The sequence below is a fragment of the Pagrus pagrus genome (assembly GCF_965226575.1).
Source record: "Pagrus pagrus genome assembly, chromosome: 3".
Classification (NCBI taxonomy): domain Eukaryota; kingdom Metazoa; phylum Chordata; class Actinopteri; order Spariformes; family Sparidae; genus Pagrus; species Pagrus pagrus.
In genome coordinates this window covers 30,614,981-30,636,137 of record NC_140187.1, presented here as the reverse complement: position 1 = coordinate 30,636,137, position 21,157 = coordinate 30,614,981, and the positions used below count along the sequence as shown (strand labels likewise).

The window sequence follows — 21,157 nt, the reverse complement described above, 5'->3', positions numbered from 1 at the left end:
AAAGTCTGGGACGGCATAGAAAATCTCTTATATTGTCATGTAAACCTGGAAAAAATCAGAAAGTTTAAGGATTCGTAAAGTAAGAGATTATTGTTGGTCTTTTGTTGTTATTCTAAGCAAAGAGGGACTTTCTTAGCATCAAATCATGGCTAGACTCAAGGTTTCTAAGGGGGCAGTGAAATGGGACTCTAAAACACCTTACAGATCAGTTGTGTCCAAAGCACAATCAGGCAGAACCAGAGTGAACACACCATCAGAAGATCAATACATCAACCTTAGTTCCCCTAGAGATAGAAAAGCAACTTCCTCACAGATACAACATTTACTAAATAAAGGACTCTAATCAACAAAAGTCCTGTCAACAGAAGGCTGTCATGTGATGGTCTCACAGGATGAGTAGCAGTTTCTAAACCCCTTCTCACGAGGTGGAACAAGTCCAAACTCTTGATGTGGGCTAAGAAACACCAGAATTCACAATAGATGACTGGAACAAAGTCCTGTTTTAGAGAGATTTATGGCAGCAACAGAAGGGTGTATGCAAGGAGATGAACAAGCTGTCATTTAAGCAAAGGTGGACAAGATTAAACTTCCCATGCAAACTGCTGATATTATCATTCGCAATGAAATAATAGTAGTACATTCAAAACAGATGCAAAACAGAAGTATCTTGACAAGTGGTCTCAGACTTTGGACCTACTGTACATACTGTATATTATAAATACATGAAAGCTATGGCTTTGTGTGTGTGTGTGTGTGTGTGTGTGTGTGTGTGTGTGTGTGTGTGTGTGTGTTTGTGTCTGCAGATGGCCGGGCTCTGGCTGTGGGGGGAATGGGTGCTGACCTGCTCCCTCGTAACATCCTTCAGCAGTATGACCTTCGAAAGGACGTGTGGGCGCTACTTCCTCCCATGCCGACCCCTCGCTACGATGCCATTACACATCTGCTTGCCAACAAACTCTATGTTGCAGGTACAAACAGACAGTGTGGGTGTTTTTAGACTTCAGCACATTTTTTCTCACAATTTCATTTACATATATATATATAGTGTAATAATAACTCTAATATATACATATATATGTACACACACATATACATGCAATTAGAGTTATTATTACTCTTTTGTGCATCCTTTTAGGCGGTCGTCAGTGTAAGCGACCAGTGAAGGCATTCGAGGTGTATGACACAGAGACACGTTCTTGGACTACTCTACCCATGATGCCGTGTAAACGTTCGTATGGGGGCGTGATATGGGATCCAACTGGGAGGTTGTGTCTACTTGGAGGGCTGCGGCAGGGAGGAGGACACCAGAGCTCCAAATTCACCAAGAATGTCAACATTTTTGACTCCAACCAAGGTATCAAATCACATTCATTTTTTGGGGGGGTAATTTATCAGTAGTTCCTTTTTGTATTATAAACTTAAAAGGTTTTAAATGGAGTTACGACACAGACAGAAGTTTGAACCCTGCCACTCCTTTTAGAACACATACACATGCACCACATGCTATGAGTTAAAGGGTTATTCAAACCCTCTGAACTTCAATCTAATTCTAAATTTCCAAATATGTCAGAAAAAATTGCACAGAAATGTGTATAAAAGAATCCAGTTAAAACTGCAGATGCACAGAATGCCATCTTGACTTTGAATAATTCACTTATTTTAGGAAAGGATGTAACTTCAGTGAAAAGTTAGAAAGAGGAGTATACGTAATACTGCTTTATATGCAGCTCAGTATCCAAAACTATAAACGATCAGTTTTGTTGACTTGTTGGGAAGGTGAAGTCTGTATTGTATATCGGATTTTAAAGGAATAGTTCGACATTTTAACATAATTCTAATCATATTCAATAGGAAAATATTAGCACCTAATAACCTTGTAAACACTCCATATAAAATATATGATGAGGTGACGTTGCTTCCAGGAGGGACAGGAAAATGACGGTAGCAAAACCTTAAAAATTATTTAAGGTTGTTGGATACCTTGATGATCGAAAGGCATTAAACAGTTTTTTAAGTGTTTGAAAAGATGAACAAAGCCAGAATCTACCTTAAACCAGAAACACAAATATTGGATCCATCTTATTTCGTATTAACAGGTGGAGTGGACGAATAAATGAATGAGTTGAATTTTCTCAATAAAGTTGGAAAAAAATCTTCCTCTTCCTCTTTTGTTATATTCAGGTGGAACCACTGTAAGCATGTCAAAAAAAGTTATATTCTGATTAAACGCTTCTGGCCATGTAACAGCAGATCTTAATCGGATCACTTTATTCAGCGTCCATATAAACAGTTCAGTTGGAATCTCTAATAGGAAGGATTACAGTAGGGCTGAATTAATATTGTCTGTGTAACTGCAGCTAATGTTACAGAGCTGAGTGCAATGCTGAAATGGTGGAGTAGCAGTAAGAGCAAGGCAAGATGTTTCTCTCTGTTTGTAGTCTCATTGCTAAGCTAGGCTAAATACCTCCTGACTTCAGCTCCATATTTAATGCACAGACATGAGATATATATCTATTCTATCATAAATAATAAAATGCACATTTTTTAAAACCTTAAACCATTCCTTTAACATGTTTTAATTAATAAAAGATCCACATAGATCTTAGATCTATCACATCTGCAATCCAAAAATATCAAAATAACAGCTTAGTTTAGCTCATGTTAGAGTTGGTTATTTGGTATTTTATTTTTTGGTATGAACAAATGTTCATAACAACATCCATATTAAATTTTGACTTAACTGTCATTCAAAGTATCCATTATCATCAACCTCACCATGAGGAGAAACAGTTTTCCTTTCAAACAGGCTCATTCCTCTCTTCATTCTGTGCACACTCTGTATCCCGTAACACAATGAAATGACTTCTCCTTCTATCCAGCAAGGACACCCCAGAGTAACAGGTGAACAAATTGAGGAGGGACCGGAAGGAGAAATGGGAGAGCAAAAATCGATAAGTCATTTTAGACAGCTGGGTATACGGTCACACATCGGGATTGGTCGAATGAAAGCCAAGTAAAGCAGAACATGGGAGTGATAATGTTAATGTATGATAATGGAGAGAAAGTTTACCTTGTGTGTGAGAGATAGGGAAAGAAAGAAGGAAAGAAAACGCCTTCACACACAAACACAAGCGTTCATGTGCATGTGCTGATGGCTATCCACGTGCTCATGCACACACATACTGGGGAGGCAGCCGTACCCCGTTTCTCCAATCTAATTTTGGTGGAGATGAGATGGGAGATGAGCTGTGGGGGAGGGCTGGGGGTGAGGAGCGCTTTAAATTACAAGATTCAGAAACAGATTGCTTTATTATCCATCTGCAGCAATATCTCTGCACACACACACGCTCATGCAATCTGCTGTCACACAGTGATATTCTATTACTGTTCCATTCCATATCGCCAGTATTAAGACACATGCCTGTTAGGTGATGTTTCGCCATTGTAGGCAAGCTGCAACAAGTACGATGCAAAACACAAAGAGTGAAGTCGTGAAAGAAAATTTACACAGAGAATGAAAAATCCAAGGGGGGTCAGTTCACCCATTCCGAAAAATATATTTCCTCAGTTGCCTCTTTTGGTGTCCAGCCATGCAGATACTTTTAGGATGACAGTCCCTGAAATGTCTGCCTCCAACACAATACGATGCGGGTTTCAGTGCTGTGAGCACCACAAGCAAAATTCCATTTACCACCATTATACTGTGGTGAAGTCTTAGCGATGGATACCTGTGAACCAGGACATAAAGCAGGGTTTGCAGCGCTGGGTGCCACTACTACCAATATTAGGAGGACATTTCTTGGAATGCTTGATGGAACTGAAAACATATAGTTTTACTTTCTGACAGGTCTAAAAGCAGGTTAACCAGAGAAAGCGTCTGTGACAGGGCTTGAGACTGATGGCTTCCTGTCATCCTGGGGACGATAGAAAATATGTTTGGGAAGAATAGAGTTGGGCCTGGCTGGGTTTTGACAAAGAATTTGAAATAATGTCTGTGTTGGGTCAGATTCGCTCACATCAAAAATGTAAATTATATGTATATTTTTTTCATTTTGTATCTAGAACATATCTATGTGCCTAGAACAGTGCATTTTCACTGTAATCTACACCGTACATTAGGGTAAACAGGGAGGCAGTAACCATTGTTACTATGTGACTTGTGAAATTTGAATGTACTGCTAAACGGGTGAATTCACTGTTTTTCCTCTGCTTTGCTCACATACATCTTCATTCTCTCTCACTCACTACAGCGCACACCTTTATTTTACCTGTTTCATCAACACTAGAGCTGCAACTGTAATAAGTTATCACTATGCTCATTCATACATTTAAGAAGCTACGAATTACATTCAGCTATCAAAAAGCTGGACAAGTCAGCAACGAAGTAAATTGAGTCATTGCAGTTGAGATAATTCATCATCTCGTCTAGTCACATTGGTGTAAACTGACAGGTTTTTAAAACAGTTAATTGAGATAAACCTACAGAAGAACCGAGACTTTCTGTTCAGAGGAATATTACATCAAGAGAAAGCATGAGCGAGAGACAAATATCACCGTCTGGATCAAGAAAACAAGAGTTTAAAAAAATATTAAAAAATTAAGATTAATTAGCTTTTTGATTCAGTTTGACCACGTATTAACTTATTACTGACTGGTGTGTTTCCTAAGAATTATGAGGAAAATTCAATAATAATTAGAAATGTTCTGTAAATTGCAGCATTATTAATGTGCTAACTCTATATTCTCTTTTAACTCTCTGATGAAGATCTTTACTGCATCGGGCCCTGTGCATTACTGCCTTATCCTTGTTAGATAATCATTCTATCTTCTTTTTAGGAGAATATGTATTGTAAATAAAATCATGGATGATATTATTTTTATTTTGACTGAAAAATATGCCCTCTAATAATACCTGCAGACTTCCTCACAGGCTGTATAGAGTCTCAACAGCCTCTAACAATAAGACAGGGCACACTCTATGTTGCCTGAGAGGCAAAATCTGGGGCAAAAATAAAACAAATCACTCCCTGCTGCTCATAAATGTTCATTGCTGACTGTATGCTAATAACTGAAGGCAACTCAGATGTGTTTGTATGTTTATCAACTTCTGTATTCTCTCATCTGGAACAAGGAATTATCCCCCTGCCTACTAAGGCAGAAATAGTATCCATGTGTGAAAATTGCATCTCACTGCATTTGATTTTTCATCTGTTGTGTTGGAATAATTTGCCTCATATTCATGGTTTTTCAGATGCTGTGAAAACTGGAATTCACAAAGAGCACCTCTAGCTCCTCACTTAGTTCCTGACTTTATATCCTGTGGCTCCTTAGTATCTGGAACTATTTGAAAAAGCCTTAAAAAGAAAAGAAAAATCTTTTTGTGAATTGGGTGAACTGACCCTTTAAAGTTTCTATTTCATTTGTTTTAATGTTAAAGATGCTCAGCTTAAACTATGAATTATACTTCTTGTACTTTATCAAACAAAGAATCACTTTGATCATAATCGTCTGTGAAGCATGTAGCACTTAAGCTACAGTAACAAAAAACATACACGATGCAGACCTCCGAGGGCCAACTACTGACAAATGTATTCCATGTTGTCTATATTCGATCTATGTCCTGCTTGAGATGGCAAAACTACCCAAAAGACTACAAAGCAGTTAGAGAGAAGCAAAAATGACAGTAAAGCCATGACTCTGGGTCGAGATGTAATTACCGTATTAAAACAGCCACAACATAATGGAGAGATTCTGTCCCAAAGGTCAGCTGCATCTGAGATTTCACACGTGACAGACAGACAGAATCCATCAAAGGCCGAGAACCAATCAACATCCTTTTCTAGTTTTAATCACGACGGACAATTACAGAGGAGAGCTGTGGACGAAATTACTCCCACACAGACTACAAAGCCCAGTCTTCAGAGAATCGCCTCATCTCCCCTCATTCTATTGTCACTCTCTCTCTCTCTCTGTCTGTATCCTTCCTCTCTGTATTTTCTCTGTCTCTCCATCTTTTCATTCTCCTCTGCCGTCTCCCTCCAGAGCAGAATAATGCATGCTGGTGTTTTCCCTGCATCCTACAAAGGAAATCTTGGCACGAAGGCTTGTGTAATCCCTCCAAAGCAAATAAGAATAAGGTCTGCAGTTGAAAGTCTCAGAGGATTGGATCGTAAGTCTGTAGTATGATGTGTTGACACAACTGTAATTTAAAGAGGAAAATCCAGCCTGTAACACTTTAAGCACTGTTTAAAAAAGAATTACAAGTGTTGTAGCAGGCATTCTGCATCGACTTTGTGATGGATGTTGTATCTTATAATCCATTAGTTCATAAATGGAAAAACTAGATGATATCACAGTATATTTCCCGTGTCCAGTACAAAGTCAAACATCAGAAAGAATAAAATAGTGGTTTCAAAATCAAAGTGCAAGATTTCTTGAAAATCCACCACGTTGCATTAACATCGAACAACCATTAACAGACAAATCCATTAAAGTAAAGGAAGTTATTCTAATGTCTCAATCAGTAGTACCCTCAAATGACCAGAATGCTTTTTAAACAAAAGTATGAGTCAAATTTAAATCCTGACCTGATGATGGCGCTAGATAAAAAGACAAGGGATCACAAAAGCTGGTATAATTCAGCCTGAAGGGAACATGAATCTGTGCGCCACATTTCATGGCAATCCATCCAGTTACTAGTTTTAGACAGGCAGTTGGATTTGCGGGATCACATAACCATGTGATTATGGGGCTCTGCTAGTGGTAGCGTTCTCCCAACTGTAACCTGTAACCTGTGATATATGGTGATATATATATGGTTCATCCAATTGAATGCCAAGTTAATTTTTGAAAGTAAATGCCCTTTCCCAAACAGTTTCTCGCAGGTCCTTTCCAGATGGTTAGTGTAACAAACCATCTGACACATGAGATTACCTGCATACATGAATGGCATAATATGATTTAATGCTACAGTTATTCGAAACTTTCCAAATTTTATTGGACTCAATGGATAGTGCAAAAAGTCATGTCAGTTAAAGAGAGGATGGGGGGAAAGAAGAAAGATAACTGGAGTCTCTGGTGAGTGCTGTGAGAGGATGACCTGAATTCAAACACTCAGTGCCTGCAGTCGCTCGCTGCTTTATGACTAAGGTACAGTAATCTGGCTGCTTGGGGCAATTAAACGCCTGCGTCATTAAAGTGAATAATACAAATGATCCTGCGATCAAACTCGTCCGAGTAACGTCTCGCACTGATCTCAGCACTCACCAGACACTCTTCTTATCCCTGACCTCTCTTTAACCTCTCCGGCATCAGTGTACGAATGTGTGTGTGAATGGGTGAATGTGGCATGTGTTGTAAAGCGCTTTGAGCTGTCCGAGAGGACTGGAAAAGCGCTATATAAATGCAGACCATTTACCATTTACCATTTTAATGTTAGATCCAAGAAGCCAAAAAACATTTTCCCTCCAGTTACAGTTGGCAGCCATCACTGCAGTACCTAAACACCTAACAGTGGAGGTCACCTCTAGAGATTGCTGCTGCAGTCAGGTTGATAAACGGATCCCAAAAGTTTAAAGTAATCTCTGAACTGTCCTCCCCTGGTGGTCAACACACCATCAAACAACCACCACTGATGACGAATACCGATCTGATGTGACTCAGACACAAATGTTCACGGACAAAGTAATGTTTTAAAGTTTTATTAACATTACATTAGCCTCATTCGCCAACTTCCTCTCTCACTCTGTACCTGAAGTTATTGCTTCAGGAAACAGACTGTTACCTTGGGTAATTTGTGGATTTCTGTGGGGTTGAACATTTACAATTTTAGTACACAATTTAACAAGATATATAACAAAGATCTAATGTTTTTTTAACGTATTACTGATGACTTCTCATGTATTCAATTTTTAACACAAAAGCAAACATTCAATGTCAACTTTTGGTCCATCATAGTTTCCAATACAGACACAGATTAGCCTTATGCCTGACCACAATATAAATGCTGGAATCTATTCAACATCTCAGGCTTGTATTACACACCAGTGTGAAATATCTGACAGGAGGATTTTCCTCTGAGAGAACAGAGTGGACAGCCAGCTGTGATCTCTATTCTGTTCTCTTCTGTAATTTAGCCAGGCTGGAAAGGAAAACACAGCTCTTCATTACACACTGCTGCAACATGCAGGAAGCCTCACCATCTGGCTACTTATCTCCCTTTCATTCTCTCTGCCTCTATTTGTTTCTCTCCACCTTGTTGTTCCTGCCTCTTGTTTAAGCAAAAGATTGATGATAAATAAAAACGAGAGGGAGAAATAGCAAGGCAAAAGAAAAAAGGGGGAGGAAAGGAATGAAAAGAGAATAGGAAGACACTGAGAGAGAGAATGAGGAAGAGGAAGAGAAGGAAGATAGAAGGAAGATAATGGAAAAATAAGTATGAGAGAAGATAAGAGAAAGAGAGAAATCCAGAAAAAGAAATAGCAGAGACACAAAGATAAAGAGCACGGTATTTGTTGTTTCTTTTCCCTTGTTCTGTCTCTATCTTTCTTTATACCTCTATCCTCACCCTCCCTCGCTCCCTAATGAAGTTATCTTTCTTCCTCTGTCACGATTCTCTCCAGTCTGGGTTTCCTTCAGATAAACAAGTCTTGGCAGCAACAAAACCTAAAAGTAAAAAAAGAAAACTTCTGCAGACTCTGCTGGGGAAAGGAGAAAGATTATTTTGATGGCTATGTTTTCATTTCCTCCCCTCTCAAGTTCACTTTTTATCATCTGGAGTGCTTCAGCTTTGAAATGTCACCTCTTCTCAGTCCACATAAGGGTTGTAGAAAAACTTTCTTCATTGTCAGTTTTAAGTGTTAGATAGATTAAATACAAGTTTTAATGACCTCCACACTTGTGAATTGACTTTTTGACTTCTTTTATTGTCCTTTCAAATATTTTGGTATTAAAGGTCCCAATAAATGTCTCAGTGGTGGATTAAAAGAAGCACCTGCTCACAGCTGCACCTGCAACCATCCTTTTGTACTGAATCTAACTCTGCGTTGTCGTATAGTGAGCAAGGACCACACTTCCCTGGTCTCTTACTACCTAATTGCAAGACACCAGATATTGCCACATACTACTCTTCTAATTAACAGTGTAATGAAAATGAATAACACAAAGTAAAAATATCCATACACTCACTTTATCCTCTATTGAAGTAATTTAGCGTCACATATATGGCAAAAACATCCAAAAGCAAAAGTGAGAAAATGAAAAGCATACCTTCCCAGGTAAAGTCCAGAAGGAAAAGAGGAAGTAAAGCTAGGAGAAGCTCTGAACTTCCTGTATAACGCATAACATTACCTTTTGATCGGACATTGTATAAATTCTAAATTACAGCCTTTTACTCTCATGGAAATACATCCAAATCCCACACAGGATTTGCAACAATGCCATGGTCTTCATTTAGTGCAGTATCACACTCACAGTTTGACTATAACCTGGTGTCCCTGAAGGTTTTCAGATTAACTGTAGCTTGCAGGTGGCTAGCTGACTTTGTTGGGGGACTTTGTCAAACTTCAGAGGTCAGAATAACCATGTTGGACCCAGAGCCCACTCCTTACCCCTTTGCTTTCCTACATAGAAAGCAATCCCAGCAAACGATTCAAAGCTTTCATGAAAAGAATCTGCCCACAGGCTAACAACAGTATCCTCAATTTCTCTCCCTAGTAGCAGTCTGACCCTAACTGCAACACTCCTGTCCCATCTCTGTCTCTGTTTGTAGTCTGTGTTTATTATAACCTTTCAATGTCCTTGCCAGGTGTATGTGTGTGTATGTGCTGTACATGTCCTGGCCACAGCTGGTTTGTGTGTGACCTGTTTGTGCAGGTCACAGTCTGAAAACAAGCTCAGCAGCATCCTGTCCAGCCAAAGGGTGACTACAGTGCCTCTGACTTCACCTTCAGCTAGTTCATAGGCTTGTGCACACACAAGCACACACATCTCCTCACTTCAGCTGGCGTTTCCTTGTCTTCTTTAGGAGTCTGGTTGAAGTCGGAGGAGACGGTGGCGATGAAAACAAAGAGAGCTGACTTTGCTGCTGCTTTCCTGCGTGGCCGGATGGTGGTAGCTGGAGGACTTGGTGAGAGGGATACATTTCTTTGGCTGCAATGTCAATTCAAACTTGATGCATTCATGTTGTTAAATGTCCTATAAAATATAAGAAATACCCTGTTTGCCAATCGGTATACCGAAGTTAAACATGAGGGAATATTCACAGCCTTTGATATGTCTGATATCTTTGGGTGTGGGTTTGTTCTCTAGGTCATGAGCCCTCGGCCCTGGACACAGTGGAGGCTTTTCATCCTCAGAGAAAGAAGTGGGAGAGGTTGGCTCCCATGACCTTCCCCCGATGCTCCACCTCCTCCATCATCATCAGAGATCGCCTCCTGGTGGTGGGAGGAGTCAACCAGGTACACTTGTGCTACATGTTGTACATTTACACATACATAAACAAGTGTGTCCAGCAGTTTACTCGATGCAGTGAAGAACTGGTAAGTAGGATCGCATTTGGAAAAAGGTCTTTATCTGTAGTGACTACCTGCTCATCAGGACCACGCCGAAGCAGATCCGTCCCTACCTTACTCACAGCACATGACACTGTTGGACAGTTGAATAACTGACACGTGTAGCACACTTTCCTAGTAATGAACATCCTACAGACAGTCACAGTCTCAGATCAGATTCCTCCTCCTCCGAGAATAATTATCTTATCATTGTGGAGGGGTTCGTGTGTCCCTGTGACCCTGTGTTATTGGGGCTCCTGGTAGGGTGACCTAAGCCAACTTTGTCTCAAGGTAGGTGGCAGACTATGTGTAATTCACAGTCAATAATACGGTACAGACCAAAAGTTTGGACACACCTTCTCATTCAATGAGTTTCCTTTCTTTTCATGACTATTGACATTGTAGATTCACACTGAAGGCATCAAAACTATGAATTAACACATGTGGAAATATGTACTTAACAAAAAAGTGTAAAACAACTGAAAATACGCCTTATATTCTAGTTTCTTCAAAGTAGCCACCTTTTGCTCTGATTACTGCTTTGCACACACTCTGCATTCTCTTGATGAGCTTCAAGAGGTAGTCACCTGAAATGGTTTTCACTTCACAGGTGTGCCCTGTCAGGTTTAATAAGTGGGATTTCTTGCCTTATAAATGGGGTTGGGACCATCAGTTGTGTTGTGCAGAAGTCAGGTGGATACACAGCTGATAGTCCTACTGAATAGACTGTTAGAATTTGTATTATGGCAAGAAAAAAGCAGCTAAGTAAAGAAAAACGAGTGGCCATCATTACTTTAAGAAATGAAGGTCAGTCAGTCCGAAAAATTGGGAAAACTTTGAAAGTGTCCCCAAGTGCAGTCGCAAAAACCATCAAGCGCTACAAAGAAACTGGCTCACATGAGGACCACCCCAGGAAAGGAAGACCAAGAGTCACCTCTGCTGCGGAGGATAAGTTCATCCGAGTCACCAGCCTCAGAAATCGCAGGTTAACAGCAGCTCAGATTAGAGACCAGGTCAATGCCACACAGAGTTCTAGCAGCAGACACATCTCTAGAACAACTGTTAAGAGGAGACTGTGTGAATCAGGCCTTCATGGTAGAATAGCTGCTAGGAAACCACTGCTAAGGACAGGCAACAAGCAGAAGAGACTTGTTTGGGCTAAAGAACACAAGGAATGGACATTAGACCAGTGGAAATCTGTGCTTTGGTCTGATGAGTCCAAATTTGAGATCTTTGGTTCCAACCACCGTGTCTTTGTGCGACGCAGAAAAGGTGAACGGATGGACTATACATGCCTGGTTCCCACCGTGAAGCATGGAGGAGGAGGTGTGATGGTGTGGGGGTGCTTTGCTGGTGACACTGTTGGGGATTTATTCAAAATTGAAGGCATACTGAACCAGCATGGCTACCACAGCATCTTGCAGCGGCATGCTATTCCATCCGGTTTGCGTTTAGTTGGACCATCATTTATTTTTCAACAGGACAATGACCCCAAACACACCTCCAGGCTGTGTAAGGGCTATTTGACCAAGAAGGAGAGTGATGGGGTGCTGCGCCAGATGACCTGGCCTCCACAGTCACCGGACCTGAACCCAATCGAGATGGTTTGGGGTGAGCTGGACCGCAGAGTGAAGGCAAAAGGGCCAACAAGTGCTAAGCATCTCTGGGAACTCCTTCAAGACTGTTGGAAGACCATTTCAGGTGACTACCTCTTGAAGCTCATCAAGAGAATGCCAAGAGTGTGCAAGGCAGTAATCAAAGCAAAAGGTGGCTACTTTGAAGAAACTAGAATATAAGACATATTTTCAGTTGTTTCACACTTTTTTGTTAAGTATATAATTCCACATGTGTTAATTCATAGTTTTGATGCCTTCAGTGTGAATCTACAATTTTCATAGTCATGAAAATAAAGAAAACTCTTTGAATGAGAAGGTGTGTCCAAACTTTTGGTCTGTACTGTATGTCAAGAAGGAGCTGCAGCAACTCGCCCAGAAGAGTGACACAGGGGCTCCTTCCTGGTTCCAGACTTGGCAGGGGAGATTTCTGGCCAGTGTCTGGTGGCCAGGCCTTGACCCATGATCCTGGGTGGGGCCAGCCCAAAAGAACCCTTCATGGGCCTACCACTCGTAGTGCATTATCAGGTGAGAAGCAGGCAATTGATTAGGAGCAATGGTCTACCTGATCTGAACCTGAATGGTGCTTTGTTATTGGACCTCTGTGCTAGTCATGGTTTGGCCAGAACAAACACCATATTCAAGCATACGGTGATTCATAAGTACACTTCGTACCAGAACACCTTTGATCAATGGTTGACTTTGTGGTTGTATCATCAGATCCACAGCCGTGTATCTTGGACAATGTTAATCACTACCTGGTGAGGAGGTGGATCAGTGGTGGGGGACACCAATGAGCATAACTGGTAAACACAAACCTGTCGTGAAATGGGTGAACTGGGAATGTCTGGCGGAGGCCCCTGTCCACTCCCACCTCAAGAAGAATTTCTAATGCATCCGAGAGGAGGCTGGGGACACAGAATCCAAGTTGGTCGTCTTCAAACCCGCCATTGTGGAGTGGCTGGTCCAGTTGTGGTAAGAAGGTCGTCTATGCTTTTCATGGCGAAAACCTGAGGTTCCACCAGCGGACACCAATGTGAGGGAGCCCATCAAGCAGTAGAAGGGCAGCTTGGTTGTTACAAGGGTCTCCTGAAGCCACAGACAGGTACCAGGAGGCCAGAAGGGTTGCAGCTTCAGCGGTCGCATAAACCTGTGTTTGGGATGTGAGAGGTTAGGTTTCGGTTGACCTCCAGCAAGTTCTGTTGGCAACAGTTGGTTGACCCAGGAAGGGAAAGCAGGGCTTGGCTCAGACAGGCAGGAGAACTACTGACCCTGACTGGGGATATTGTTGAGCGATAGAAAGAGTACTTTGTGGAACTCCTGAAAGCCACCACATCCTCTGTGGCGGAGGCAGAGTTTGAAGACTCGGGGGAATCCTCACCCATATCCCTGGCAGAGGTCTTTTGAGCACCAGGTATTGACTAGATTCACCCTCAGAAGCTGAAGCCTCAGGATATTGCTGGGCTGTCTTGGCTGACACACCTCTTAAATTTCACGCAGGGGTCAATGAAAATGCCTGTGGAATTGCAGACTGTGGTGATGGTTCCCATTTCTACACAGGAGGACCGGAGGGTGTGCTCCAATTATCGTGATATCACACTGTTCAGTCTCCCTGGAAGAGCTTATCACAGGGTGCTGGAAAATGTTGCAGGGGAGAAGGATGTCTGGACCACTTTGCTTAGGCTGCTGCCACGGAGGCCCATGATAAGCAGCAGGACATGGATGGATCGGTGGAGCTTCCTCCTCCACTAAACATAAAAACAAGACACAGCTTTTATTATCATAACTATTAAATATGATTCAACATGAATTATCTCAAGGCTTCACCCAACCCTGATATTTTACAGGACAAGGATTGAGAATACCAGCGTGAAGATTTTATACTGTAATAATTTATGATAATAAGTGAAATATAAATTTGGGTTCAGTTTTAGTTTAGTTTTAAAATGTCATATCATATCCTTCTCCAGCTGTAACTGTATTAATTTAATGTAAAGCAGTATTTTTTATTTCTAATCTTAAAGTCTCTCTGAGAGATGTCGATATCAGTCGAGGATCAGCTGTCATATACTGCCTGATATGTAGAGCTTGATATCAGAACATTCTTGCTGGAATTGTACCAGTTTTAGATCTGTATATCAGTGTGATTGTAAGAAGTCGATCAGAATTGGAAAATTTCCCATTGAAATCAATTTCTATGTTGTTTCAACCAATTTATTTCCATGTTGTATGAAAGAAAAAGTATTTGGGCATTCGTGCACTGAAAGCTGAGAGCGACTGATAGAAATAAAGTTGCCTAATGGGTACATTAAGCGAGTGGTACTGTTGGACGCTGTGTCTCAAGAGAAGAAAACAAGGACACACTGTCATTAATGCAAAGCAGCTGAAACCAAGCCCAAACAACATCATCCAGTGACAGAGCCACAGTGTCAGCAGTTTCAGACCTGCAGTTCTGGACCTAATGTTTCAGTCCAACCTGCACCACCTGTGGGCAACAAAGGCAACAGCAGCAGAAGTGCAGAAGTAGGAGATCGGATTTGTGCCATGAAAAGGAAAAATTTAAAGAAAACCTGTGTCTGTTTCAATGTTTCTGTTTTGAACATTTCAGCCATAAACTGGCTGTTGCTGAGGTCAATCACATATCATTTAAAGCTCATCAGGAAATTGAGGTAGCTCAGTTGCCAAGAAACTGCAGATGTTCAAACTTTCATAAGTCAATCAAGAACAAGTGTTTTTAAAGAGACATTAAAGTTTTTTTTTTACTTTACATGCTCAAACAAATTATACTCACATGTGACTATTTAAAGTCCCTGAAAACTTGATTTTGAATGTTAATTATTTCTCTTTAATGAGACTGGCAACACCACACAACTGTCATCACATTTTGATTCTGTTTATTCAATATTGCCAAATCCTGTTTGGGGTACATAAGTATGTGATATCAGCTTTTTCTACCCGAGCCCCACCCACTTCAAACCAGTGAAATAATCAATATTAATCCAACTTTAGCATTAAACTGTTGGTTTCACAGCACCCCATGACCTTTAATATTTATTGAAGCTCAGTGTAACACAACAATGTTAAACCCTGAAACATACACACAAAGAAAACAACAGCCAGAACAAACAAAAATGATCCTGCAGTGTTGAACATTTCTCACCTGTAGGTGGCAACAAAATTAATAAAACTGATCAGAGAATGAATGAATAGCAAACAGACTATACACTTGTGGGATGATCTGCGGGGAGGGTTTCTCTGTCTGTATGTCTGTGTGTGTCTGCTCATCTCAGGAATAAATATGTGCAAACACAATAAGAAATAGCAGTGACACTATTTCTAATAGATCATCAGTGTTTTCAGGGTAAATAGAACAGATGCTGAAACTATTGCTGCAGATTGCGAGCCATAGAGCACCACGTTGGGTTACAGCGTGCTCTGTCTGAACGGGCCAGTTGATTTACACGGGTGCCAAAAGGAAGCATTAGGTGTGCTTCGTGGCGATTCTGCCTCGTGTGTCTGCCTGTCGTGATATAGACAGGGTGGAAAAGAGTTACTTGCAGCTTGTGAGAAGTGCCGGTACGCAAGAAGAAGTAACAATAAGTGTAAGAGTAAAATGTAAAAGCGTCGGTACTGCATGCCGGTCAGTACCAGCATAACGTGCATGCTCAAGCACTGGGTTCTATGGTCAACAGTTTAAAATTGAATACCTGACACACTGATTTAAAACAGTAGTATTTAATACAGTAGTAGACTATATGAGATATGATGACATATCTCCCAGCCAAGAATTTTCATTTATTTACGGAGATGATATGGAAGATTTCTGCATCAAATATCTAAAACCAACTACATCTTAGTTATATATTTAGTTGTGTACTTGCTTTATCCCAGATGTTTCCCACAATGTTCAAACTCAGAGAAATCCACAAGCTAACTCAAGGTCACAGTGAGTTTCACTTTAACTTCCAGGAGAGAGTCAGAGAGCGAGGACGGAAACATAATGTGATCAATTTTAATACATTACCTCACCTGTGAACATTTCTGCCAGAGTCACGTAGCAACTCCCATGATCCCATGCTACTTATGTCTTCTGTTTTGTATTGACAGAGAGACCCCTAGCAGCATGAATCCAGTATTGTGTGTCTAAGGTATCAGTATAGAATTAAAGTCGGGAAATACTACCAACTTTTGACCAACAGTCTTTTCTTTATTTCTCTCTGTGTCTCTCTCTGTCTCAGGTTCCCAGCTCTGCCCATGAGATCCTGTATGTAAAAGAAGAAGAGTATCTGTAGCCTGTAGTAACTGACACCAGGTGAATGCAGCACATCAGTGATTCCACTTCCTCTTCTCTGTACAACCCTCCTGAATCTGACTGCGGTGCAATATGTAGAAACACCAGAGAAATGGAGTCAGAGTGAAAGGGCCTGTTTTTGTGATGTAATGTTACAGATAACAGTGCCCCCTGCTGGGCTTTACTGACACTGAGACCCACATGTAAGCACACACATGCACAATGGAGGAGCTGGCTCTTTCTTTCTTTCTACCGAGTTCTGTTTCTTGATACTTTTAGTATGTGACACTTCTGCGTTGTATGTTGTCGTGCATACATGGAGAAGAACTTTTGTAGCTTCTATGTCTAGTAATGTAGACAGAAAATATATTGATGACCTATTTTATGGCATATATGCATTTCATGTTTGGTTTTATGTCTTTGTGCGTGTGTTTATTTGTGTGCTTGCTAAGTGAGCATTTGTAGGTAGTGGGATTTTAATTTAACAACATGAGTGCAATAATTGTATATTATTTAATATCATCTAGCAAAAATATACAAAAACCCACTAGGGGGTGGGTAATATTTAACCCAATTGCCAGAGTAAATGACAAGGACAATGTATGTTTCTGCAAAACACAGATATGTTGAAACATTTCTTTAGGTTCCATTTTCAATTTCTTGTTGGGACACTGCTGTGCTTGTGCTCTGGTTAGGTTTAGCCACAAAAACCACTTGGTAAGGTTAGGAAAAGATCATGTTTTAGTCACCACAAACATGTTTGGAGACATCACAAAGTGTCGTTAAACACACCCGGTTTTGTCGCCGCAGACATGGCTGGAAATTCTCCTGAGGTCTACTTAAAAATACCCGGTGGTTTCACACTGACAAATGTTGAAACAGTCTCAAACTGTGGTCACTGGCTTCACAGCCCTGTCGCCTGTAACTCCAGCACCAGCCCCTCCCCCTGCTGATATGACAGTCAGATCATAAACATCTTCTGAACATGATAGTACACATTTTGTGGAAACGTCAGTATGCTACGAGCCTGTGTCACATACAAATATGAACGCATCAGTGGTTTGCAGAAAGGTTTGCTGCCAACATTTCATTTTGGCGACTGGGCTGTAATGTATGTTAAACTGTACTGTAACAAGATTTGCACTAAAGCAATTAACACTGAGTGGGAGTTGACTTAAACATCAATAATTTCTAGTGTATTGTATTGCAGTAATTACACTGAGAATGCTGTACTATCACTCATCCGTGCTGTTACATTGCACATTTGTGGGTATGATCATACATATTATTTAATACATTGCATATATGAAAAGAAACTGTTAAATGACGATATGGTGTTTGTTGAAGTAATTAGCAGACTTCTGTTGAAGACAAAGAAGTGGATCCAGATTGACTTTAAGCGACTACACGTTATTCCTGCAGCAATACAACCTCTTTATGTTAGTGTTTCATTTGTGCAACATGTGCAGTGCTGTAGTAATCATCAGTTAATGACACCGCACTCAGGTTGTGATGGTACTTGACTTGTTGTTTTGACTTCAGAGATGCTGACTGACCATTATGTTTGCTTTCATTATAGTCAAGGCAATCTCTTGTCTGCTGTTGTTCAACAGGCACCAAGCTGTGAAATATTTCATTGTATGAAATTTCTCCTCTGAAGATTTTATTTAATGTTGCAACATGATCGATACCTGATCTGCCCTACAGTCAATCATGTCATGTGATGCTGAGGATATGCGTAGTCATATTCAGTGGAATAAATTGGATTTGTGGTTTGTATTGCACTTCTTGTCCACTAGATGGCAGTGATTGCACATATGAATCCAAACAAGAGCCTGTCATACCTTCACTGACTCATCACAAGGTATCGTGAGATTCTCTAGAGTGACACAGTATAAAGTGAGGAGATGACACTTTCTCAAGTTAAATCTAAGTATTCATAAACTTGAATAGGGCTTGATAATTAATGCAGCCATAGGGGGAGACGGAATAATTATGTTATACTTTTGTTCGTGCATGCAGCTGTTACAATGATTGCTGACAGTGGATCATGCCTTTACCATAGATAGGTGTGTTTTCTTTTTATTAGATTGATTTCAGTGGTTATGAACTAAACAAGCTGTTTCTGTGCCATAAAGTGCACAAACTGCAAAAGTAATGCATGGAAATATTCAGTTTCACAAGCCAAATGTGCAGTCTGTTCGGCTATCTTAGACTGCAGTAGCACACATTAATCTGGTCACAGCCGTGGATTAGGTTGTAGTTTTGCACACTAACGTCAGTAAAGAAATAAAATGCCTGTTATATGTTTAAACAGCTCACACTGTGTGTTTGTGGCTTTTAATGTAAATTACATCATCCAGCTTTCTGATTAATGCTTTTGTGTTTAGAATTTATTGTGGGACTTGGTGATAGCTAACAGAGGTGCAGACTGATGGCATCACTTTTATTCATTATTTTTAAAAGATCACTGTCTCCTTTTATAAGTCCTGCAACTGTTAACCATACATGTTAAACTCATTACCATCTTGAGATGGGATGACACCAGCCACACGCCCTCATCACGCCCACATTCACATTCAACTACACACCTGAAAAGTTTCCTGGCCGTATTTCGCACAGATGTGATGCTGCCGCACTGACAAGATCTGTCCACAGACAGACAAACAGACAAGCTGACAACATACCAGCTGCGCTAGAAAGGACAGGAATGATTGGAGCTGTGATACAGTGATCGGCAACTTAAAAACGAGTGATAAATATCTGAAAATGCTTAAAAGCTGCAGGTTAATTGCCACTAAAAGGTCGTTGACCATCAGAAGTGATTGATAGGCTGCACTAATGTTTTATATAATGTAGTATAGCAATATCCCTGCACTCATAATGTACAGCCAGCTGCCAAGCTAATGGTCGCTAGGCTCGTTAGGTACTGCTTACTCAACATCTCTGTTGATTTCCTCTGTGAGCCTCTCTGCCCACTAAGGATTGACATTTGCTCCATAAATGACTCAAGCCCCCACACACAAACCCTTTTTAGACATCGGCCGGTCTAAAATGGGTTGATTGCATTCAGGTGAGGCTGGCTGCATGTTTGTGACTGCTCTCTGTGGCCGCTGTATTCCACTCTGGGTTTTTTCCACATTACCAAAGTAATGGTCCTGACAGAGCAGCAGAGAGACGAAACGGGGACGGATATTAGCTCCAACTAGCAACCCTCAGAATTAACAGTACAGATCATGACCTGAACTGTTACACAAAGAAAATAAACTCATCTTTTATGTGTCCAGTGGAAACAAATGGAATGGCAAGACATAACGCAACACAAGATGATGGTTAGGCATATGGAATACATCTGATGCTGATCTTTGCCGTTATGACTGGTGTTATCCCTTAGCATGATGGTCATTGTTTATCTTTTTAAGTTGGAGTATCATGCCCTGATCACCAGACTACCTCTGGAATAACTGTTTCGTTCTCAGAAAACCAGAAATTCATTCATTATCCGAAATCACTCATCCTTTGCAGGGTTGCGGGGGGCTGGCGTCGTTCCCAGCTGACATTGGGCGAGCGGCGGGGTACAAGTCACCAGTTCATCACAGGGCTGACATACAGGGACAAACACCCATTCACACTCACATTTGCTCCTACGGGCAATTAAGAATTACCAGTTTACCTAACGTGCATGTTTTTGGAGTGTTGGAGCAAGCACACTGGGAGAACATGCAAACTGCAGGGTCTCGATCTCAGGGCCTCCTCGAGGTGATACAAGGCAACAGCACTAACCACTGTGCACCGCGCTGCCTAGGAAGAAAGAAAGAAAGACTGCATGGACATTCACTCCTTCAAAAAACATATTGAAAAAAAAACTATTTGTTTTTGTCACTTGTTTAAGAGTAAAACATTATTACTTTGTGAGTTAATAATTTATGCATGAAAGGGCTCGTCTCACCTGCTGGCACTTGGAATTGAGGTAATCAGGTCATTCAAAATATATTTTATTAAGTTAACTCTCACTGTTCATTGTTTGTATCCGGGGTTGGAAGTAACTGATTACAGCTACTCAAATTACTCTCATTGAGTCATTTTTTGGGTACTTTTATGAGTAATTTTTCAAGTCTGTAACTTAACTCATATGTAAGCATGCGTTACACCATATAATCTACTTAGTTACTACATACTTGAGTAATTAGTATAATTTTAACTTATATCTAAACATTTCATCTGCTTTTTTGTCGCCACTGAGGCTATCCAATCACAAAGGGGCCAATGAAAACCCTGACATACGGACAGAAAGCACTGAACTCTTACAGCAGGCCATGACCTCTGAGCAGCACAGAGCAGGAGCTGGGAGTAATTCAGACCAAAGATGTGTAGAAACAGAAACCCCCTTTTGATTGAATGCCTGCTGTTGGTAATGCATTAAACATTAATGTTCAAAAAGTAACTAATACTCTGAGTATTGTTTTAATTCACGTCTTTTTGTGTTTTCTTGGACACTTCAGCCTCTGCGTACTGCAATCTCTGCTTCCTATCGGCTCTGAGTATCTGAAACACACCTGTGTGCATTATAGTGAGCACGCAGGAGGAATCTGAATAAATGACCTGCACTGGTACAGTGTGGCTGTCTGCTAACAGGTCATATTTGATCTGAACATGGGGTTTCCTAACACGTTACATAATCTGTGGCTGTCGCACATTCAACT

General features: G+C 40.7%; 1 protein-coding gene across 2 annotated transcripts in view; it reads left to right on the top strand.

The window, feature by feature from the left end:
- Window positions 1–18,287, top strand: part of klhdc8a (kelch domain containing 8A) — a 44,107-nt gene extending 25,820 nt beyond the window's left edge. The window contains exons 5-9 of one of the 2 annotated variants that reach the window (XM_084349516.1): window positions 804–983; window positions 1,136–1,354; window positions 10,025–10,126; window positions 10,309–10,457; window positions 16,402–18,287. In XM_084349516.1, coding sequence (XP_084205642.1) covers window positions 804–983; window positions 1,136–1,354; window positions 10,025–10,126; window positions 10,309–10,457; window positions 16,402–16,455 — 704 coding nt within the window. In that variant the 3' untranslated portion in view covers window positions 16,456–18,287. The remainder of the gene's footprint in view (window positions 1–803; window positions 984–1,135; window positions 1,355–10,024; window positions 10,127–10,308; window positions 10,458–16,401) is intronic. The other variant, XM_084349517.1, reaches the window with a different exon arrangement.
- The last annotated feature ends 2,870 nt before the right edge of the window (window positions 18,288–21,157 follow it).